At 39.5% G+C, this 25,176-nt stretch overlaps 1 protein-coding gene across 1 annotated transcript in view; it reads right to left on the bottom strand.

Moving 5' to 3' along the window:
- The window catches only part of GRM3 (glutamate metabotropic receptor 3), a gene marked incomplete at both ends in the record, with an annotated part of 35,596 nt that extends 20,824 nt beyond the window's left edge, over positions 1 to 14,772 (bottom strand). The window contains 2 exons of the mRNA XM_079533756.1: positions 12,333 to 13,188; positions 14,749 to 14,772. Of these exons, the coding sequence (XP_079389882.1) occupies positions 12,333 to 13,188; positions 14,749 to 14,772 (880 nt within the window). The remainder of the gene's footprint in view (positions 1 to 12,332; positions 13,189 to 14,748) is intronic.
- Between the last annotated feature and the right edge of the window lie 10,404 nt (positions 14,773 to 25,176).

The following is a 25,176-nucleotide window of genomic DNA, read 5'->3' as shown; positions in this document are numbered from 1 at the left end:
ATTACTAATCATGAGGAAATTTGACAAGTGAAATTGTATTTCCAATAGGAGAAGAAAGCAATGAAGTAGTGAATTCTAAGGAAAGCATCTTTTTGAAATAACCAAAGCTGAAATTTATTGAACCTTTTGTGGAGATAAAGGCATCATAGGATTGTTCAAAGTTTGAATAAAGAAATAATACTGTAATGAAACACACATTGCAATCTTTAGCTCAGGCATATTATGCAGCTCAGTTATAGCATTTCGTATAATGTTGATGGACAACAAAGAAAACTTGGAGTTCAGCTGAAAGCATAAATGTTCCATGCATTTTATTTTATAAGATTCTGCAGAGGAGCATTTTTCTCTGTGAATACAATATGCATGCGAAAAAAGTGGCTGATATTTATTTAACTTAAATTTTGCCAGGGCATCTATTCTAGGCTTGTACATTTCTTACAGAACTCCTGTACTGTGTGAAGAAATACGTTAAAGAAGCTGGCAGTGTTGAATTTTGGCCAGTGATGAAGAAATCATCAAAGTAATACTTTCAGATAGTCCCCTGCATACATTAAGTGTGACAACCTTTGTAAAAGGTTGAGTCTGGAATTTTCTTTTTCCTCATGTCCATACAATAATACAATAGCTAGAAATGCATATCTAATAAAATGGCTCGTTAAGTCAATATTCAATAAAGTATATCTTATGAATGACCAAATGCTGAGTCAATCAATCCAGATGTGAAAGTGGTTTCTCCCAACAACAAATTTCAGTAAGGAGATAGTGAGATGAAGGGTAAGAACACCCCTCTTTTTGTTTTTTTCACACATATCACACACCAGGTACAAAAGCAGCACATCACCTCTCCCAGCATCATCACTGTTCACTGGAGTGCGTTATTCTGCAACATGCACGCTGCATGTCCTATTAATACTTGCAAATTCTCCTGCTTTCAGGTGGAAAAGATAAAACTGGGAGCACAAAATAATTTTTGCTCATGTTTTGCTCCAATGAATCAGTTCAGCAACAGCAGCAGCAATCACTGGACTTCAGGGAAAGATGTGAAAAGAAATGTTGATTAGTTTGCCTGTTTAAAGGTTGAAGCAGAGACTCACTGATAGGCTCAAACTGATAAAGTATTTCAGAGATCTAGAAGGCTCACTAATAGTACTGCCTCAAATCCTCTTCTGACTTTTCTAAAGTGCCCGTAGGATGATTTAAAAAAATATCTTTCAGTTACTGCACCGTTTATTAGCCTTGATGCATTTATTCATATACACATGCAAATGCGATAGGAGTTTAACATACTTATTTCAGAACTTTTTTTGTAACAAATCCTGACAGCACCATACCTGTCTTATTTGGCACCATCTGGTGGAGGTCTGTCATCGTCCAGTGGGCCTATGTACTGAAATGGCGTCAAGATCTCAGTGCAGAGATCAGCTGCTCCACCACTTAGGACCATGCACAAATATTATGGAAAAAATCAACTTTTGGAGACTCTATAGGTAAAATTTACTTGGTGCCATGTTTTTTATTTTCAAGAACATTAGGATCACAGGATATATAGTTACTTATGTCTTTGCTGCCTAGACTGGCAGAGGCCAGCAAGTCCACCTAATACACTTGTGCATATGAACAAATATTTTCTCATGTTTTGTAGTAAATTCAAGACCAACTGTAAAATGTAAAGAATCACAAATAAAGTATTCCCAAAGGAAGAGAGTAGGTGAGATCTGTAGCTGAAGCAGAGAAAGATGCTTGAGGCTCCAGATGTACAAGCACACACAAAGAGTCAGTTACTGATCACTAAATGAATTCAACCTTGGAAACAGAGAAGAGAAGGCACAATCAAGGGAGAGAAGTACATTTATACAGCATATGCAAAACATCCTGTGTATGGTGAAATGATAAAGGAGATAATGAGTAGTTACAAGGACTTTAATGGCTTCTGCAAGAAAGGGAACAAAAGAAAGATGGAGAAAAGAAATACTCTCTCCTGTGGCTGTCTCCTGGCCATGGATGCTGTAACTGATCAGTGCTGCTACCATAACATTATGAGATTATCCCCCCTCTTCTGTAGAAGAAAGATTACTGCCTTTTGATTTATTGTTCACTACATTCTGCTAATGTGAAATCAACAATCATTCATCAAGTAACTTTAATTAGGTGTAAAAACAGTGAGTGTTTTTGAGAGTATACGTGCATGTATGCACGTGTGTGTGCTTTTTCTGATCCAACCTTCCCATACAGGAGTGTGGTTGATGATGTGGCACCGTACTGAAGAAATACTGATGCACCTATTACAAATCATAGTCCATCCTTAAAATCCATATGCTCTCAGCCATGGCATTACACAGGATTTCTGTGACAAACACTTTAAGTGTAAGGACTTTCTTCAAGTCTGTGTTTCACCCAGTTTTCTCATTCTGATAGTTTCCCCGTTTCCACTCAGCACAGAGCTTTTCCTCCTCTGGCTAAAATTAATGTATTTTCTTAGTCAAGCCTTGTATTTCAGCCACAGAAGTGGCAACTATTTCATACGTACAAAGGAACTGCTGTATTAGCTTATTCTCTCATGTATGAAATTGTTAGGAATCTGTGTAACAGCAAACAGGAACATGTTCTTCATGGAACTTCTACTGAGCAGAAAAAGGATTGCACATTCAAATTTAGTGAGAGTCTCAGCCTTCCAAAGTACTTTCGAATTACTTCTATAGGAAAAGTGATAAATATATGTGTGCCATTAGACCAGAAGAGGTACGGTAGATAATTCATGTATTGGCAAGTAGGAAGATGGACTTGTAATGACAAAAGTAAAACTGTAGGAGATGAAAAGTGAATGCAAGACTGAGGGGCTTGGCACTGTGGAGCACCTCTGCTTTCTTTTTGTTGAGTATTGGCAGCCATCATTCTCAATACCACCACTCAGCTCTATGTTGTTCTTGTGGGCTTAAGTGTAAGGGAGTTGTGCTGCGCGGACCCTACAGTCCAACTTAATGATTTTAGTAATATTTTATTTTATTTTTATGATTCATATACCTCAATTTTAAAGACTTATATTTGGAGAAATCACCATTGTGACTTGCAACTGAACCTCTTTATGTCCCAGTGGTGGGCAGCTGAATGGCTTCTAACTGCTGCTGCACGGAGCAAAAAGTGAGAAAGCAAATCAAAGGATATCTCCTGTGACTGAGCCATGCTCTAGGCAGAGTTTTGTGGACAGTTTTTTATAAGTTTCTCTGATTCTGATACCCTGTTCGTGAATGTGTGTGCTCTTCCTGCTGCCTCGGAGAATTTTAACATTCTTTGTATTCATTTTGTATTCATCCTCAGACAAAATATGTTTTCATGGCAGGAAGAAAGGAACACAAGGAAATGACTCACCCAGATAACAGCATTGAAATATCTTTTTACATTATATCCTGTATCTGCTAACAAAATACCCATAAATATTGCAGTAATGCCAAAGCAGACATTCTCTGAAATGTTTTTAGAGGTGTTTAGAAATGTGGATCTAATAGATGAGGAAGAGAAAGAAAGTCAGCCTTGAACACATCTCTCTGCCAAGTTCATCCAGTTTGCAGCTGATGGGAGTTACGTGGAAGGTCAATTTGTGAAGAGTGCTCTTACAGAGTTTTTTTGGAAGGTATACTTTGGTTTGGATCTGCAAATCCTTGGCTCAGCCATTGTTTCTGCACTGGGAGTTAGAAATAGGCAGCATCAAAGTTGAAGGCAATAGAAGAAAGCTGAAATAGGTTCACATGCTCATCTGGACCGCAGTTTAACAGGGACAAATACAGCAGTCATCTTGTGGCAGATTTGCTTGGAAATGTGTTATATAATGATTTAGAGTTCAAGATCTGCATCTACGTTTCTTCACTGGAGTGGGCTGAAGGCTGTGTCATGTTAGTGCAGCTATACTGGTTTGGTATGAGATCCCATTAAGTCAGTGTTAGCCTGAGAATATCTTTGCAATGTGCTTTCTGTGAAGAAAATGTCTTCAGGAATGAAATAATATGAAGGAGAAAAAATATTTTTCTATGCAAGATGCTTTCAATGTTACCTTTCTAGCATAACTATTAGCTGCCAAGAGAAAAAGAGATTTGGTAAAAAATTATGTAGCATTGTGTTATTTTTGGAACTAGCTATTTGAGTATATGATTTCTGTGGGTTTTTTGTTTGGTTGGTTGGTCGGTTGCTTTTTTTTTGCATTTCCTTTTGCAAAAAGCATTTTCTCTGAGAAGTCCCGGACACTCCTGGATTGCATAGAAGGGTGTTTATTTTCCCAGTATGTCGCACTGTCCTGTTGCATCCCTATGCAAAGTACTGTGTCCTTGTCCTCATCCTTATTAATACTGAGTACAGCCTCTCACCATGTGCGTGAGACTATGAATACTTCTGGAACTGCTCTATAGAAATTAAGAGAACAGAACATGGTCATTCTGTTGGCTTTTCAGAGCCAAATTAGATATTAAAATGTGAGAAGTAGGAATCCTGAACAAGGCTCTTTCCTCACATGATATCTTGCCCTTCAAGGTCACAAGAATTAGCAGCTTTCCAGTTGCATGTATATTCTTGCATAGGTCAAACTATATGAACAATAAGAATGGAATTCTATGGTATTTCCAGAGCTGTCTCCTGTAGAGACCCATGGGACAGGAAAAATGAGCGTGCTTGGCTGGGGGATGAAGAAGCTGCCTGCATCCTCCTGCCCCTCCAAGCGCTTTGACTGTGCCCAGGTGTTTGGGATTCACATGACATTTGCCAGTGGAACAAAAGATGAAATAATTACTATTATAAAACTAACAGCAGGCAAACACAGAAAGTCTGTGATTTAGAGAAATTAGGTTACCGAGCCTTCTGTCTCTCAAATATGTGATCTGAATAAAAATCATTGCTCAGTTTTTAAATCATGTGTTGCTCCATAAACATGATGTCTAATCTTATCCTCATTTATACACCCCCGTGGCACTGTGTGATATATAGATTTGTGAGAGGTCTAGAAGCTACTTCATTAATATGAATGAAGCTGACTAGAAGTCAGATGCAAGGCAGTACAACAAGTTGCCCAAAGAAGTTGTGGATGCCCCATCCCTGGTGCACATGACCAGACTGGATGGGGCTCTGGGCAGCCTGAACTGATGGGGAGCAACCAGCCAACAGCAGGGGACTTGGGACCAGCCTTAAGGGCCTTAAGGTCCCTTCCAACCCAAGCCATTATATGATTCTAGGAGTCTATGATTTGGTGGCTGTTTATGTTCAGTTTTTTCATAGTGAAACTGAAGTGATTGTATGAATAACAGATTAGAAGAAAAAAAAGAAATGAAGAACTGCTTGTTATTTTATGGATGTGAAGGCACTTTCACCTAAATATGTTGTTGTAAGGATTTAGAGGCCATTCTGTATGGTGGTTTCTGCAGGCTTTCCAGAAATGGCAGCCAGCTGGGAGAAGGTCAAATGTAACATTCTTCCAGAGTCTTCCTGGAAAGTTATTTCTTCTTTGTGTCTTGCTAAAGCTGCATTTCACTTCTTGTTCATGGAAGCTCAGTGCCCAGAATGGTGACAACAGGCAGAAGTACTTTGTGCTTGAATCAGCAGGGAAGTAATAGTCAGCAGAATTCAGCCTCTGCTGTTGGAGCTCAGCTGAGCTCATCTCAGGAGGTGAGAATGGAATTCAGCCTCTGCCCCTGCACACTCAGGCCAATTAGTGTAATTAGTACCAAATAAAAGCATGAAAAAGAAGTGTTTTATGATGATCTCTGACTAGATAATAGCTCCCATTAATAGGTAGGTTACTGGCCTACCATCATGGCAAGAGAAGTTACAATAAAAATTTTATTTGGATCAGAGAGCAGATCACATTATTTGCCGCTATGATATCTAAAACCTAAGCTAGAGGATAAAACGGTTCCATATCAAAATGGTGATTTTTTTTAAAAATAATTTCAGCCCATTTATGTCTGTTAAGCCCTGTGCAATTTGGTCTGATCTTGCAAGTTACCCTGCTTTGAGTGAGAGTCTGAGCTAAAGACCTCCAGATATCTCTTCTGACTTGATTTATTGTTCAAGTATATCACTCTAAAAACTATGGGTCTATAATATACACTTATAATTAGATATGCATGTATTGTAGAATCATAGAATCATTAAGGTAGAAAAGACCACTAAGATCGTATAGTCCTACCACTGAATCATAGAATGGCTTAAGTTGGAGGGATTCTTAAAGATTATCTAGTTTCAACACCCGTGTCATGGGCAGGGCTGCCAGCCATTAGATCAGGCCACCCATCACTACTCATCCACACCATGCCCACTGAACCATATCCCTCAGTGCCACACCTGTCCTTTTCTTGAGCACCTCCATGGACAAAGAGTCATAGAATCTTTAAGGTTTGAAAGATACATGCGTATACACGTATATAAACAAAATCCATACATATGTGAATATATAAACATATTAAAAGACTTAGGAAGAGGTAAGCAAAAGAGTTCTGCACAGATACCTCTCAGAGTCATAAAGTTTCCTCAGAGAAAGACACTGCAGATCCACATGAGCAGCTACATATGCAGTGTGGCAATTGGAGGAGGGAAAAAGCAGATAGGGATATCGGAAAACCACTCTGTCAAAATCTCACTAGAACTCCATGCATATGTACCAATCTAACTCTAATGTAGAGAAAAGTATGGGAAAATTCTCTATGTTCAACTGCTCTTCTACTCTGAAATAGCACATCTCAAATATGCTTTTACTTCCTTTGGATGCTTTCAAGTTTTTAAATGCTATGACAACTTTGTGGTCCCACAAGGTGGGAGAAAAGGCAGTAATTTTTCTTACAAATCCTAGACAACATTTCACATATATTTTTAATGAGTATCTTGGGGAATTCACATTATTTTTGCTTTGATTTATTGACCACAAATCCGTCATGTATTATACTTTGAAAACTTTTATGATTCAGAAGGAATTGGATGCTTTTTCCTATGAACAATTCATCTTCAAGTGTAAGTGTTGATTTGGTTTATATTACACACAAGCATCACAGGGAAGTTCAGCAGGACCTTACAGTTGACTGAGTGCAAAGAAGATCTGACCTGATGAGCAGAAGCTCCCTGGGGAAGAAGACAGGGGGGCTGTCTGCTGCACGGCCTGGGATATCAGATCTAGCTTTATTCTGCATGTCTACCAACGGGTATTCTGTGCTGTAAATTTATATCTGGCCTTTGAAGTTTCTGCATCTGTACTCTGCTGGTGACAGCACTCACATCATTTGTTCATGCCAGCCTTGTAGGACACTGAGCTATAGAGTGGACCATTTACAGGAAATATTTATGACTAAATACCAGAGCAGAGACCTTGCAGTGCCCTTGTGCTCAGAACTGAAGTGACATCAGCCTGTTACAGAACATAAATTTTTAAGCTCTTTCCTACATAGGTGGGATGCATATTGCAGAAATGGCCTGTGAATGTATTTTGCCACTGCAGCAGTGTGCAAGAGAACATGTGAAGGCAAGTTCGCATTTTATTTTCATACTATATGGATGCTGACTGAGACAGAGAAAGAAAAATTAACCACACAAAGAAATGTAGGGCAGATGGCAATAAAAATGGTGTCATAAAATCCAGTGGGTGAAAGGTGACAAATCAGACCTGAAATTTTCAACCTCTTTTTCATATCAAATGATCATTCTGTTCACCCACAGGACAGAATTTTGCCGAATATGAGCAATGATGTAGACTTTAAACTGATGATGTAGACTTTACTACAGCAGCAGAGCAGCATGATTAACATAATATGGGGAGGAACATAGAGTAATACAATCACTAAGATCAGAAATTATCTCTAAGATCATCTAGTCCAATCACCAACTCATCCCCACTATGCCCATTAACCATGTCTCTCTGAGCCACATCCACATGTTTCTTGAATGCCTCCAGGGTTGGTGACTCCACCACCTCCCTTGGCAGGCTGTTCCAATGCCTCTCCACTCTTTTTGAAAAGAAATCCCTCCTAACATGCAACTTGAACCTCCCCTGGCACAACTTGAGGCCATTGCCTCTTGTCCTATTACTGTCACCTAGGAAAAGAGGCTGATGGACTCTCCTTTAGCTGTGGAGGATGAAATAAGTAGGACAAGACACTGAATGCTATAAATGTGGGTGTTGCCTAAAATTGGTACTGATCTGTTGTTGTAGTTCTTTTCTGTTTGATCCCAATGGCTTAAAGGAGTTGAAACATTTAGCACTGGTTGCTATACTGACATCTCTATCTGTCAGAGAAGGTGGGCTTCTGGATATGTGGAACTTTGCCTTCTGCTGGGGCCAATCCCCAGATTCACACCTTCCTTGAGAGTCCGGTCTGAATTTATTTCTCACTGTCTTCTATGGAGCTCCTTGCTTTATTTTGACACTGTTGTAGTGGCAATAAAAGCTAACAGCCTCTTGAACCACTGTCTCCTTATCAGCAGAATAGCATCACGATTTGTAACGTCAAATGCTGCACTTGTGTTCTCAGGAAGGAAGAGCACAGGAAAGCCAAGTGGATGAACCAGCATATAACTCCTTGAAAGCCCAAACAAGCACTGAGATGGTGTGGCTGTATTTACTTGTTGGCCGGTCTTTGTATTCTCAGATCTTGCTGCTGGAACTGGGTACTGGGAATAAACAGCTTTCCCTTAGAGAAAAGATTCAGGATAACACATTTGTCATCTACATCTTATTGACTTGTAAGAAAAATATGTTCTCTGTGTATGTCGCAGAAAATAAGGAAGGAAATTTCAACTTGCTTGCATGCCACTGCATTCAGTTATTTCAGTTTAAGGAACAGGGAGAAATAAGTAACCCCCCAGAGGTGTTTATGAAATACCTGTCACACAGCATGTCAGTAGCAGCAGTGGCACGGGAGTGCACAAATCCTGACCAGTCCTCTTCTCCAACCATGCTATCAGCTGGTGCCTGAGTATTTCCCTACAGATCCCATTACTGCTGTGCCTGGGAGGCTTACCTCAGGCTTTTAGCCAAACAGCAGGTGAGAATCTCAGTTGCTCAGCTCCTTCTGTTGTCAACTGAAAGAGATATAGGAGCAAATCATATCTCACGTGGTCTGAATCGCCCTTTGTGAGTGCTGATCCCCTCCATTAACTATAATTGATGAATGGCTGAAACTAATTAACACGTATAAGGTAAATGTCTACAATTGCACAATGTCACACTAATCACATAATCGAATCCTGTCATTTGCCCAAACTGGTGTGTTTGAATGTATTGGGAAGATGGGAGAACACGTTCAGGGCCATTTGTCAGATGTTTTCATGGTAAGTTGCAAGATGCTACCTGCTGCATGTTTATGCATGCAAAGCTTAGCTATCTATGCCTTTCAGCACTGAAGGCATCTCTTAAATAACCATTTGTGTGTGCGAGCAAACATGGTTGTCACTTTTATTTATTGCCTAATTCATTCATTGAGTGTGTATCGCTATCTAATGCTAAAGAAGTGAGAGGTCAAGGGGAAAAGATTTCAAACCAAAAGAGGACAGATTTGCACTGGATATAAGGAAAATATTCTCTATGATAAGGGTGGTGAGGCACTGGAAATGGGTGCTGAGAAGTGGTTGGTGCTCTTCCCCTGGAGGAACTCAAGGTCAGGCTGGATGGAGCTCTGAGCAACCTGATATAGCTGGGGTACCTCTGTTCATTGCAGGGAGTTGAGCTAGATGATCTTTAAAGGTCTCTTCCAACTCAAACTGTTTATGATTCTAAATGAGAAAAATCAGTCTGACTTGACTGTAGGGTAGCTAATGGGCTGGTGGCATCCATGCTATCCTCACTCTGGACTGAGTATGTGTTCTCAGTTTTGGAGCTGGAAATATGAAAGCATGGTTGATCAAATGTTTGTTGCATTAGCAACATACCCAGAGAATTTCTTCAAGCAGAAAATAGCAAAAATGAGTCCTTGGTCCTGTGCAAATCAATGACAAAATTTGTATGTATTAAAATTTCACGTTATTGAAAAGAAGTCATAGGAGACTTGCTGATTCTTTCACTACTTAAATATCACTCATCTGATTTCAAAGGCTGCAGACAGTTCGAGTGTGAATTAACATCATAATGGGAGAACTGATAACAAGGCAACCGGGGATGAGCAAATCATGCTGTAAACTACCAATAATACATATGGAACAAAGCCTTTGGAAAAGAACTCTCCATGATTTCTAACAATTTAAACTGGAAATCAACTGAAAGCAGGGTTCTTCAGAGTTTGAAAGACTTCCTCACTGACTTTTAAAACAGTTCATTCGATTCTAAAAAGCTATCCATTTTAAAAATTGCAAAATGACAGGCTTTGAATGTTTTTTTTTTCAGCTTGGCAGCTTCAATTTCTAATTCTTAAGAAGTATAAACTATTTCAGTCATCATGATAGTTAAATTTTCTGTCTGTATCTAAATTATTTCTTTTCCTGGAGTTTTGGTCAAAGAAAAAAGTAGACATCTTGGCTTTACATCTAAATGCTGAGTGCGAAAATGTTTGAGTGCTTAAAAATATATGGACGACAGAAAAATTTTTGGGAATCAAGCAATGGAGCTAAGAATATTTAATAATGGACTGGAAAATGTATGTACTTAAATCCAGAAAAATCAGATTATGTTTTCAAATTATTGATGTTCAAGTTATTGAATTGAATGAATGCACTGGGTGAGTACGTTGGGGTAGGTTGTTACTGTCCAAGTAACCTCAAGATAGTCAGATATCTTTGAGGATGAATGTAAGCAAAATATTTTCTATGTTCTAAGTGTGATATGGAGAGGGAGGAGACATGGTGATTATTTCTAATTTTCCATGGCTCTAATGATGAAAAGGCTTTTAAGCTGTTTTCTGTGAGACACAAAATTAATAGATAAATCAAATACAATTACAGCACTTCATGTGATATATGTACGTTGACTATACCTCCATATATGAGATGGTATGTGACTGTTCTTACTGACGTAGCAGTCTTTAGGAGGAGACAAAACAACATAACACACACGAACATCATGTGGCTCTGGTCACGTGTGTTGCTTCATCTGAATTGCATGCAACACTCAAATGAGAGTTTTAAAACATATCAAATTCCAGCTGCTCTCTCTGAGAACATTATTATTCCTTATGATTGAACCTATATTACCAGAGCGTGTCTAAGCTCATGCCTTTTCCTGAAACACCTCCTGTGGAATAAGGTAAGATGCAGGAAATGACCAGTCCCTTCTGCCCTTCCTTGATTTCTGTGGTAAAGAAATCAAGGCATGTGGGATTCATGAAGCCTGGAATACTCTAAACAAATCAACTAGTAAGATGCTGGGAGGCCATAGCACCTTATAGTGAATGAAACACTGAGTTCCAATCTGACAGTTTCACATAATTTCTAATATTACTGTTGTACTTTTACTGATGGTCTCTTGAGATTGACCATGTTGTATGATGTGTATTTGCCCTTCTATACCTCTTGGAGCTAGTTCTCACAGAAAGCACTGTGTGATGTTCCCTTATTAGCAGTTCGTCAGGCATATATCAGTTTAATAATACATAGAAATGCAAGCTCAAAGAAAATGCTTCAGCAGAAAATTAGGCACATAACAATTAGAGGGCATGATGCTTGTGACCTACTTAGCCTTGTATGGTGCAACATTAAAAGCAAACATAAACCCAGTCATCTGTGATGGCCAAAGCACAGACCTGTCTTATGCTGCACAACCAGTCCTTGTGAGATTTGCTTATATCATTACCAGATCACCCACTCTATGACTCTTGTGCACATTTAATCTAACTTTTGTACTTGGTCATAAAGTTTGAAGACCTTTAGCACAGATCATAACTCTGTCCCACAAATTTAGATATTTTTTACCTATCTGATTTTAGAGCAGGAATCACTGTTTTACTGTTTCAAGGGCATTGGACATTGTTTAGGGTCCAAATACTAGAAGGCCAACTCTTGGCATAGTCGCAGTGGCAACTGCCTAGTGTAGCAAGTGGTGAAATGATCACTGACCCTGAGACATGCCCAGCAAAAGCCAAACTGGCTATGACTGAAATGGAGACTGGTGTCCAGAAGTGTATGGGATGGATGGTAACATTTCCAAGACAACTGTTGCCACCTACATCTCATCCTATTGCTGAAAACAACACCAAACTGATTTGTATTTTTAGGGTTCTCATCATGCTTTCTTCCTGTGACAAGAGTAGCCTTCCTTAAATATGACCCTTGTTTGAACCCTAATTAGTAGCTATAGGGAATTTAGCTTGCTGTTACAGTGACCAATGAATATTTCATTAATTACAGTGATGTTGTGTGTGCACTGAAAGCAAAGTTATTACCTGTAAAGTTTACTTTCAGAAGATAATCTTTGTACAGCTTCTTGCCATCCAGATGTTTCATAGCATCACACAGTTTGGTGGTGTTTGGACACAGAGTCCTCTGCATTTTATGCAAAGCGTGGGCCATCGCGTACACAGCATTCACAACAAACATGATCTTGGATTCTTGCTCATAATTGGAACTGTTGATGGTGAAGTGCTTGTCACAAGTTTTTTTGTGTGGCTTTCGATTCTGGAGATTGCACTGGAATTTTTGCTCCCAAAAGTCCTTGAACCAGGGGTTTCGTCTGTTATTGTATGGACTGAGGCTTTGGAAATACCTGTCAAACTCTTTAACTGGATGGGAAGCAAGCTCCAAGGTTATTGCCCCAGAGGCTATATGCTCATTACCTTTGACAATACTCTCTTGTGCTCCCCATCCATCACTGGCAATCCAGGTGAAGGAAACATTAAAGCGATTGGCAGCTGCAATGAGCTCCCGAGAGTCATCACCTCGCATGAACAGCACCACCACTCTGGCATTGGGTTTCTGCAGCAACTCTCTGATCACACCATCATAGGACTTTCTGATGTTGGACCGTCCCACTTTCTCAGAGGTGGCAATGCAGATGTTGCGGAGGCGAGCTTCCTGCTCAAAGGCTTCAATCCCCGTCTCCCCATAGTCTCCTTCTGAAGCAACCGTTGACACGTAAGTCCAGTTGAAGAACCGTAAGATTTCAGCCATGGCTTTTGCTTGGTAGAAGTCAGGGGGCACTGTCCTTGCAAAATAGTCGTAGCGGGATTTGTCACTCAGCTTGGCACTGGTGGAGGCGTAACTTATCTGGGGGATCTGGAAGAGTCTGAGCAAATTTGCCACCTGCAATAAAGGGGAATAAAATATTTTTAAAGGATGATGTCTATAAAAATATATAGGGGAAGTAATAAGTAGTGATTTTTAATAAGACGTGTTCGGACAATCAAAGGTTAAGGATGTTGATAGAGGATACTGGTAATATTCTCTTGTGACTGCAGTATACTGTGCATGTGCTAAATATCTGTTCTGCTGTCCAGCTGTCTCCCCAAAATCCTTTTTGGGCTGCATCTGCAACAGATTCTTTATTTCTGTCAAGTTGAGTTTGTTTAAACCAATAGAGAATTAAACAAAAATGGCTGATAAAATTCTGTCTCAGCTTATGCTCCTTACTAAGGTGTGGAGTTTTGCATGTCACCTGTTCAGAGGTGTGATTCTTCTCCAAAAATCAAGGCAGTTGATAAACAGATACACTTAGAAAAGATGCAAATTTCTGATCTATGTAAATATCATGGATACATATGTACAGACTTCTTTCACAACACTTTCTGACCTCGTTTATTCACATATTGAGTCACTGCCTCTCCTACTTTTTACTTTTTAAACAGTCTTCTGAGCTGTTCTGACTGTAGTCCTTATGCGATGGCAAATTTGTTGTGGGCTAGTTCTCTTCTTGTGATGCACTATGTAATATTGAAAGTAACACTTCCAATTTTATGATGCTCGCCTACCATGACAGAAGCAGATGTCTGTGGTATGGAAGTAGAGGTTGAATCTTCCCATCAAAATTCCATCGCATTTTGCTGTGTGTGACAAATGACAGCAGAGGAGTGGTCTGACAAAATGGTATCTGACATGGAAGTGTGGAAGAAGCAAAGATATGTCACTGAGTTCCTCCATGTAGAAAAAATGGCACCCACTGACATTCACTGACACTTGCTGAATGTTTACGGAGTCCAAACAGTAGATATGAGCACAGTGAGGTGGTGGATTGTTTGTTTCAGCACTGGTGACAGTGACACAAAAGACAACTCATGTTCTGGATGCCCATGCATGGCTGTCATACCACAAAATGAAGAGCATCTTGATCAGCTCATCTATGCAAATCAGTGGAATATGACTGGAGAACTGTGTACAGAGTTGAATATTAGCTTCAATGCACTGGGAATGGTGGTGGCAACATTGGAATACTGCAAAGTTTGTGCCAGATGATTCCCATCAATACTCACACAGGAACAGGAAGAACACTGTACACAACTTTGTCGGGACTTATTGAAACAGTATGAAGCTGAAAGGGACAGTTTCTTGGATCACATCATTATTGATGACGAGGTATAGTGTCACCCTATGAGCTGAGCCAGACTAAAGATGGCAGTCCAAAGAATGACAGCATGACAGTTCCTCAACAAAGAATAAGTTAAAGATGCAGCCCTCAGTGGCTGAAGTGATTTGCACTGCTTTTGGAATAGGAAAGGAGTGATCATTCCATTTGCTGGAACCTGAATGAACCATCCACTCTGACCACTACATCGCAATACTGACTAAGATGAAGTCTCAAAATCCCAGAGTCAGACCAGAGAAGAAGACAGTCTTTCTATTGCAACACGATAACTCCAGATCCCATACCAGTTTGAAGACCATGGGACACATTGCCAATCCTATCTCGACTGTCCTACCACATCCACTGTATAGTCTGGATTTAATGTTTTCTAGCTTCTATGTGTTTGGTCCCATGACAGATGGGCTGAATGGGGAACATCTTCCTAGCAACAGTGGGTCACCTTCACTGGTGCAGATTTTTGTGAGTGTGGCATGCAGTCTTTCGTTCATCACAGGAGAAAATGCATAGCTAATGGTGGCAACTAAGTTAAAAAATAATATTTTATAGCTGAGAATTTGCTCTACTGAATAGTGTTATTGTGCTCTTTGTAGATGTTGCTGTTTCCATGGAAATAAATAGGAGGCATTACTTTTGGAGCGACCTTCATAGAACAAGGCAAATTTTAAAGAATAAGTTGTCAGTAGCAAAATAGACAGCTCAGTAAAAATAGCCTAAATAATTTTTTTGCTTTCTGGTGTCCCTTATCTCTTGAGATTTTATAGATGTAAATTTTATTTTAAGATAACATTGCAGAAGTCAACTTCCTGCTGTAGTTCAGACTCCCACTGCAAACTGGTGTTTTCCAGATCAGAATCTGCTGCCTAACCATATGTGCACAGTGACTTTCACAACCCCCTGAGCTGTCTGAAACATGGGACCTAGGGAGACCTTGTCCTTGCCCCTCCTGGGGCAGTAGCAAGAAGCAGGCTCAGGTCTGTAGGTGTCTGTGGCCGGGTTGCTGATCCATGCCATAGTAAAATAGATATCTGAGAGAGCTTTTCTTTCGCTTAAACTAATATAAAGCCTTGTCTACTCTGCTTGGATAGTTTATTCTCAAGGGAAGCATGGGATATTGCCCTGTGGTGTTGCCTGAGGGTGTAGGCACATGTGGGAAATGCTGTGGCTAAATAAGTTATTGTCCTTCAGGTAATATCTGACAAAGTCTTAACAACCTTGCTGGATGCTAACATGCAATTAACTGCCTTATACTGCAACAAAGGGATTTAATTTTTGTTGTGGACATTTAAAATAACAGATATAAAGCAATTGGGTTGGACCAAGAGGCTTGTTTTTTTTCACCAGTGTGCAATGGATGGTCTGAGTATTGTCTAGCCTCTGTGAGTCATAACTTTTGATTACATGCCCATATATTCAGATGCTCATATGTCCTCACTCAAAAAGAGCACTTTGATTTGGTGATAAGAATGTCCTCTGTGCAGCTATTCAAGAGCATTTATTGCAGAACTGTGTGGTCTGGCATTGCTATTCTTGTTTCAGCTTATCCTAGCAGGAATTATTTTGTTTTAACTAGACCATAATAAGAATATATACACATATTGTTATGCATTTTCCCCCAAATTGGCCAATTTTGTACATAAAGTAATGTTATTCAGTGTGTAGTCAAGCCTTCACAGAAAGATAGTCCTAAGAAATACAGCAAGTTATTTATTTATTCATTTCTATTAGTTTCAGCATCAAAGCTATTTATATACAGGGAAACAGAACTACTGCCTCATTTCATAAGCTGTCTTGCACCCCAGAGGTCACTTTTCTAGCAATTCTGCTTCCTGTGTTACAGGGGCAGGAAAACTTCTCTAATGAAATGCTCTTTGCTGTAAAGTTCTTCAGTGATGTCCAGATGGTAGATTTTTCATGGAAGAAAACAAACAAACAAACAAAGAATAAAAGAAAAGTCTGACTATTCATAGAAGATGGTGACCCAGTGATTCCCAAGAGCTGTGACTGATGATGGAGGTCAAGGATGCCATATCTGTTATTAATTCAGATCAAGAAACTACTCTGGAAATTTTGAAGTTGCAATATTCCGACACTTTGATTTTAAGGACTAATTTTTCAAAGGAGCTCTGGTTTCAGGCTAGTTCCAGAATAGTCCTGATTTTTAAAGCTCTTTCTGTGCTGACCTGAACATCTGATTCTGCAAATCAGGTCTTGACAGAATGAACAGCAAGATCAAAGTGCGGGCAACAGATTCAGAAGGAAGCTGATATTCTAAGGCTATGTTATGTTCTACAGTGTTCCAGTGTTGTGCTCTGCTGTGTTTAACTGTAGTACAGGACAATGTAATATGAACCTGGGTTATGCATACTGTAGTACCAAGTTTGTACCACCTGAGGCTGCCTTGGGATGTGCACTATAGCTCGGAACTGCAGTGTAGATATAATGTTAGCTAAGTGAAATAATCTGTTTTGGCAAAGCTCCAGGCAGCAATTTAAACAAGACATAGGGCATGCAATTAGAGACTGAAATTGATATGTTGACTCTTAAATTGCGGTAGTAGCCTGTTTTTTTGGTTTTGTTTGTTGAAACTGATGGGTTTTGCACCTTTGAAAATGAAACTGGATAGTCTTGTTGCAATCCTAAAGCAACAGCTTTGCACAGTTTCCTGTGAACAAAGCATGCCAGCTTCCAGAGTGACAGGAAAACTTTATCTGCCATCATGCTGCTGGATTTATTAGCATGGAGGCTTTCCTGTGCTGAAGTGTCCAATGCATGTGAAAAACTGGTTGCTCTCACTCCATTGTCATAAGAAGCTGCCCAACATGAGCAGGGCAGAAAGTCCCATGTGTGCCATATCTCTTGGCAGGAGCAGACAGCTATAGAGCTACAACTGTAAGGACCCAGCTCTGCCCTTGTTTCATCTCTGTATTGCTACTGCTCCATTCTGAGACCCTGTACATCAGGGATCATACAAATACTTGTGGGCGGTCTTGTTTATAACACTGAAAATGTCTTTGTAATTACTACATGCATGGAGCAGTGGATTAGGCGCAGCTCTCAATCACAAGAATTTGGCTTCCCATTGTGTTTCTGGCCATTCACTAGTCCTGATGATAGGATCAGGTAGGTAAGACCTGCGTGTATCAGAAACCCTGGTCTGTCTTTTAATTTGTTGAAGGAGATTTACGAAGTCCCATCAAGCATTTTGTCTATCACATGTAGGATTTTTTTTTTCCTGGTAATAGGATTTATTTCATTTTTTTAATTTGAAATTTTCCTTCTTCTTAGACTGTTTTAACGTGTATATGACTGGGGAACACAGGAAACACTTTGGAAAAAGAAAAATCTCTGAAGTACTAGCGCAGAAAATGTTTCTTCACAAGCATGTATCACACACTGGTTGGACAGAGGAGGTCACTTGTTAGATCGCAGTGCTCTGCACTTCTGAAACATTTTCCATGTGAGAATCTCATGATACTTAGCAAGGTTTAATAAATCTAATTTCACAAAGCTCCTTTGAGACAGACAAGTACTGCTGTTGTTGTTTCACACAGATTGCAAATTAGGCTGCTGAGCAGAATGGGAGTGAGGTACAGGTAGATAGTGACTACTGAGACACTGAAGGAATCGCCATTTCACTAAGCGTCAGTCTGTCAGACTCATGGGCTCTACCATGACTTTTGCTGTTGTCTTGGCTTTCTGTAGGCTCAAGGTCATGTCTATTACTTTGGGAACAGTTTGATCCATCCACATCAATACTTTCTAAACACTGCTAAAATCTCTCATTGTCCAATTTCTTTCTTGCGTTAACCATGGGCAAACATGCTGTAACAATCTATGACACTGAGGGAGAGAATGCCAGAAGCTGAAAGATGAAGGAGCTACAACTTGATGCAGTCTTTCCAATCTCTCAGAACTAGGTAGAGGATAGGCAAGATGCCAGTAGCATAACAGCCCGAGAACTCACCCTGGTGAGTCCTTAACCAGCAGCTCAGCTTGGCCATTTTATCACTTACACGATTTGAAACTATTTGAGATGGGCAGGTTTCAGTGATGCAAATGTAGCCACCTAACTCAGAAAATATGTAACTCCAGATTCTGATATGTTTTCAATAACAAATCAAAAGATTAAGTGCTATACTGATATTTGACTTGAAATGCCTCTATCAGTCTAGAACATCTTCTCTACAGTCTCCATTTAAAACTGGATATCACAGTGGTCTGGAATAGGCACTATGGCACTATGAAATACAACCTTTATATGGGGGTCTTGTCACAACCTACAGAAGAAAATATTTAGATTCATCAGTAGTTCTGATATCCCTGTCCTTTTAATCATTAAGGGTTAATAGCCAGAAACTGAGCCAGAAGCAACCAACTTATTTAGGAGCGCCATCCCAACTTGTATTTGTGTGTAATCTGATACTTTACAGGACAGAAGCAGTAGTTTTTATTCAGATTTCTCTATTTTTGATACTAAGAGATCTGTTTTCCAGTGTTAGTTTTTTTGTTTTCTAGCAAAATTCCTTCCAAAAAAGAGATAACACACAAAATAAAACAAACATGAAATCCAATTTCTTTTTTTTTTTTTCAGTTAACAGGAAACAGGAAACTGTTTCAGTCTAGCTCTTCTGAATATTATGGCAACAAAGATAGAGAATTATAACTGAATATTTGCAGTGGACTCAATATGTGTCACATCTAGAGAAGCAGCGTTTGAACAGTGAAATAATTGCGTCTATGAGAAGAACACTAGATATTGTCAACACTGACAGAATAATGTGTAGGACTTCTATGGACAGCCCAGGAATATCTTTCCATATGCTTGTCCTGTGTAATCAAAAATAAGGCAAGGACATGCAGAGAGATGGTTGTCTCTGTGCAAATAATTGCTTGGAAATTGTTGTTCTTTCTGTACAATGAGCTGTCACGTATGCACTCTGCCTATGTGCAGCATTAGCTGTTGAATTGATGCAAGCTTAGCACTAAGCTGGCACTCTGAGGAGAGAGTCTTCCAGAAGACCTTGATCTGGGCAAGACAGGTATGATTCTACTTAGAGACCTTGTAAACCTGGCTATGAGTGACTCGTGTCACATTTACAGATGATGACTGCCTTTGAGAAAAGCCTGATGGTTCAAAAAACACTCAAGGCTGGTGGTTCAAAAAGGATAAATGCGACCCTGGAGTCAGAAGTGAATACTGTTATTTGAGACGCATCATCTGTTGCATAAGTCCCACTAAGAAGGGGCAGAATGAGAGTTGGTGACACCAAGATGTCCTTAATGCATTCCTGTTCAGTTTCTCCTGCAGTTACATCATCCTTCCTCACATGGAAAACTGAAGGTCTCCTTTCTTACCTGAAAGTTCAGGTTTACACATTTCCACTTGCAATAGGAGAAAATGCTCACACAGAAAGAAAAGAAACAAAAACAAATGAAAAACCAACCAACTGACCAACCAAGACTGCAGAGGAATGAATTAGCTTGTGATTTTCTAGGAAGCCAAGGAGAGGAAGGTACCTACATTTATTTGGAACCTTTAGGGAACACACATCTGGTGTAGTCTAGGCACTTTGAAAATCTCAACCCAGTGGACGCTCATTTTCTGAATGTGGAACAGAAACACTTAAAGGAGCAAACAAGAAGAATCTGGCTGGGGGATAGAGGAAGGAGAGAAAGGACCAAGATAAAAGAGGGGAAGAAGTTTGAAGGAGACACCAAAAAGTTAGAAAGTGCATATATAACTTAAGTATTAGTGGCAGGTGGCCCATCTCGCAGAATAGATCTTTTAGTAAGGATTTAGCCTTACAAGCGCAAAATCACCTCAGGCTATTGCACAGTTCAATGCAAAGCTATTCTGCACAGCACAAATGGCAAATGTGCAGCGTAGTCCTAGATGACCCCAGCAGCCTCTAGCACATGACCTGCCCATATCCTCATTGAGTCCATATGCAGGGAGACTGGACTCCTTACATTATAAGATTATTTCCTGCATTTAGTTTTTCCAATGCATTATTTTCCATATTGTGAAAATCACATGCTGTTCTCTGAGTTCTCTGGTTGGTAGATGGTTTATTCCTGAAGAAACAAAACAAGGGGTGGTTTGTTTCATGTTCCAGGAGTCCCTGACACAACAGTGTGGCTAAAGAGAAATGATAGCCGGGGAAAGATAGCTAGTAAATGAGTACATAGTCTGAATTTACCACCAGATGTTTCACTCACTTTGGAGAGAGACTTTATCTGTTTTTGATAACAGTAATTTAACTTTAAATCTTCTCTTGTGGTTGTTGCTAGTTTACTTGAGACACATCAAGGATTCACAGGAAGACAGCTGGGCAGTGGTTTGCACTCTGACATTTTTTTTCTAGACGAATCTTTAAATGGGAAATAACCTCCGTGACTGTGATTTGGAGATCTTGTGTGTCAACAGCAGAAAGGAAACTTCGCAAAGGGCTGAAGCCCTGTATAAATAGGAAGGCAGTGGATACACAGTTTACAAGGCCCTAAAGGAATGTCTTAAGGATTTTACAAGCGCTGGCTGTAGGGAGTGCAGCCTGATCTTCACTTTCAGAAGACAAGACCAGGCTGTAGAAACAGAGTATTGTGTGTGGCCAAATCCAGGACTCGAGTACTCATATTGCTGCTTACACATGCATACTCCCTACAGAGCTGATCTGAGTATTTTAAACATGGCATATGGATTATCTGTGCAGGTGCTCCCCTATACAAACAAACAATGCTTTTTTTCTCATCCTTTTTTACAATGTCATTGAACATCCCTAAAGAAAATAAGTCTGAAATTTCTGTTGTCAGATAGGAGACATGAATAATTGGACTTGATTAAAAAACTATTTTAAAGCAAAATTAAGTTCTCCGAACTTTAGAGAATGTACCTTCTGATCCCAGAATCAGCTCGACTCAGATATTTTTACTGGGAAAAAAGCTTTTTTACGTAGCCTTTTCAACAACTGAGAAGCCTGGCTTGGGTTTTGAGGGATCAAATGCTGTGCAGATTGGGCTCAGCGCTAATTTAAACACATCATCTAAAAACTAATTATCCAGATCGTCATTAACGATAATAGCCTAGTCTGACCAGAAAATAATTAAGCATTCTGCATTCTCTTGTTTTTTCTCTCTGCAAAAAGTGCCTATTGCGCATACCGACTCAGTGGGGAAGGTGTTCGTTGCTGATTTACCAATAAATTCTTTTTTCCTTGGTGAAAGGATAATGAAAGAAACAGAAATCAGACAGCAGGAGCATCATGAAGCGATTTTGCAGACAGCTGTCCAGACAGAAATCTGGTGAGGGAAGGTGAAAGAGGTGAAGAGAAGTTTTTGAAATACAATGACAAATTCATTGTATTTCAAAAAAATAGGAAAAAAATAGGAAAAAAAAAAAAAACAAAGAAAAATAACAGAAATAATTTCTTGTCTGAAGAGCTCAGCACGGTTATATTTTCAAGCTGAAAAGATGTGTAGTGGACTCTATGATGCTTACAGCTCTTGAGCAAATGAGAAGTACTCAAGAGGGCTACAATGGAAAGCACTCAGCACCCTGAGGACAGCCTGGAAGTGGGAGAGCAGGGAGGGCTGAGTCTCATCACAGAATCACAGAATCACCCGGGTTGGAAGGGACCTCAAGGATCATGTAGTTCCAACCCCCCTGCCTAGCAGGGCCACCAAACATACACATGCTACATCTTCTACTCATGCTACATCTTCTAGATGGAGAGTTCTCATGTTTGGTAAGGGAGCGATGGCAGCTGCTGTTGAAGCTGCGGTATAGAGGTGACAGTCAGAAAATGTGATAGTCTTCTGGCATACTATCAAAAGATTTGTTTTTAGTGCTCTGAAGTTCTTATATCTTCAGGCTTGAGTCTGCAGTACCTGCTCTTTTTGATAGGGATTTTTTCTTTTGAAACAGAAGTCATGACTGGCTATCTTAACAACATGAGCAGCATTATTAAATCTTTTCTAGGTAGTTTGAGTTCTAGAGGAAAGCTAGAAGAGATGGACTGGAGAAGAGCCAACCTAATCTATGTCCAGGTGAAGTAATCTACTAAATAGTTCTTTTCTAGCTGGAAACTTTGGCATACTTGTGGACCTATTTATTTTTCTGAAAAGATGTGCAAGAAAGATACTATGTTTTGAACAACTATTGGCAACAACACAAAGCTAAGCGTAGCATAGGTGTTTCTGTTAGATATTGCTGTTGTTTCATCCTTCTTAATAAGTTTCAAAAATTGGGTGATATACAGGTATGCATTGCTGTTTTTCATGCGAACTGAATGAGACAGTCTCTTATTAAGACTTCTGATTTACATGTGACAGCTGTTCCAAACCCAAGCTTTTGGAATATGAGACATTGGTACATATATAATGTATTCAATGTGCATCGCATCCAATCTGCCACTTCAGATACGGATTTAATCTTACATCAGTGAGCACCAGGGACTGGCTTCAAAGAGACAGACTGACAGATGTTGTGTAAGAAGTCCCAGGACATTTTAAGAGTATGGTGTGACCGCCTCAGAGCTTCTGGGAGGGAAGAAAATGTCTCTTCCATTCCCTCAATGGTAAATACTTCTATAGAGATGCCTTTTAGGCTACTTTATGTCTTTTTGACACTGTTGAATTTGGGGTGGACTGAGAAATACAGTCAGATGCAAGGTACAGTGAAGCCACTCTATACCTATGGGATCATGCAAGCTTATTATGTTTCTTCTTCAGAATTTTTTACCAGCCTTGAGATACTTGCATTCCTGGGAATTGATAAACCAAGGATGATATCTATACAGAATATCCTGGTTTTTCCTAGTCACTTCTTCTGTTGGTTTAGTTTTAACATCCACAACAGCCTGCAATTTGCTGTTTCATTTCATGTACCCTCGTCTGATTATGAGAGACAATGAATAATGATGAATTCTGTGTTACTCAAGATTTTGTAGCCACCATTTCTCTTCTTCACCTATTTCTCTTCCAGCCCTGGCTCTTTGCTCTTGAAGCAATCATACCTATGTAACTGCTGACATACATTCCTGACATCCAAGCTGACCCACAGTGGGACAAAACCACTCCTACTGAAAAGAGGCTGAGCTTTTTCTCTGCAAAAATGGTTCTCTTACGGCTAAACTTCTTCCTACTTACTGCCTCTTGTCTATGGATACACAGACAAGCCATGCACTGGATCAAAAAAAGGGAAAAAAGGTGGTGTATGTTGAGATGCTCCTTCTGTAGGTATGCATATTCTATGGAAACAGGACATACTCTCAGGCTGATGTGAATTAATGCCTTGAAAACAGAAGCAGCCAATTGCTTAATGTAATTCTCATTGAAACGAACACTGAGAGAAATATTGTCCTGGTTATGAAAGAGGTAAATCCTTGAGCTTTCTGTCACTGCTGAGATGGCCTGTAGCACTGAAGAATACTTTTTCTTCTTTGACACTTATATAGTAATCAGGTCTTGTACACAGACTGTGAAGTCACATTTCTCATATTGACCAGAAATTGACCAGCCCAGTGGTCAATTTCTCTTGTGCCCTTTAGTCATAAGGTTTGTTGCCTTTCAAAACCCACAGGTGGCATTCAGAAAAAAAAAAATAGCTGCAGGGCTTAGCCTATATGAATCTGAGCTTAAGCCATCATTCAAGATGGCTATGAGTTATTTGGTCTGGCTTATTTAATTTAATCAAAAATAATCACTTATATGTTGATTTGACATTGTCAGTGAAACTAGAGGATGTTTTGCTTGTGACTAGCAATCACTGGCAGGGATGGGGAACTTTAGAATATCTGTGTCTTCGCTGCCATACAAATTCCTGGGCTGGAGAGCAGAGATGCAGAATAAATGGGGGCATATGTATTCTTTGTGTTTATTCAGTGGAACAAAATGCCAAAGAGTTTAAGCTTTATCATGGGTTTCTAAAAAAATTGAAGAACAGGGGCAAGAAGAATCAACATTCATTGCAATTAGCTACTGGAGACCGAGGACAAACATGAGAAGGAAGCATAATTTGAAGGATATGTGGATCATTTATTCCACCTGCAACCTTACACCGTTCCAAGACATTAAATACCCTCCAACACCCTACTAAGAATCTATTTGAGATGAATATTATATAAACCAAAAGCTAAAGATGCAGTGTGCCAGAAGAAGGGAGCAAAAGGTACTGAGGACATCTGTCTTCTGTGCTGGACTTCTGAAGTGCTTGCACTGCATTCTGTCAGGCAACATTTCCTGGTAAAATTTATCTTAATATGAACAATATATGAAAACAAAAGCAAAGAGAGTAAATTTGGAAGCCATTCAGAAACTGCTGTCTGTAAGCGATATTTGAGAATTTGTTCACTGAAGTCAGCAGAATAATTTTTACTGGCTTCAGCGTGCTTAATTAGATGCTAAATTCTTGTAATCCTTTGGGTCAGGTTCAATTTTAGTTTCTGGCAATATGTCATTTTCACTTTTTTTCAGCCTGGAAGTAAAATAAGGATTTCTTCTTTTATTTTACATCTCTATTGTTTACATAACAAATAGCACATAAACTTGGCATGTTGAGCATATATATATATATTCAGAAATATAGGCGGCATAATTTATTATTGATCTGAAAGTAGAGATCTGAAGATAGGTTTATAAAAATCTCATGAAATCCACAGTTCAAAATAAACACTAAGACTTTTGGAAACTTCAGCTGCCCTCAGGATACACCGTGT

This window comes from Tetrao urogallus (genome assembly GCF_951394365.1).
Source record: "Tetrao urogallus genome assembly, chromosome: 1".
Classification (NCBI taxonomy): Eukaryota; Metazoa; Chordata; class Aves; order Galliformes; family Phasianidae; genus Tetrao; species Tetrao urogallus.
The sequence above is the reverse complement of the archived record's forward strand: the minus strand, read 5'-3'. Positions and strand labels throughout refer to the sequence as shown.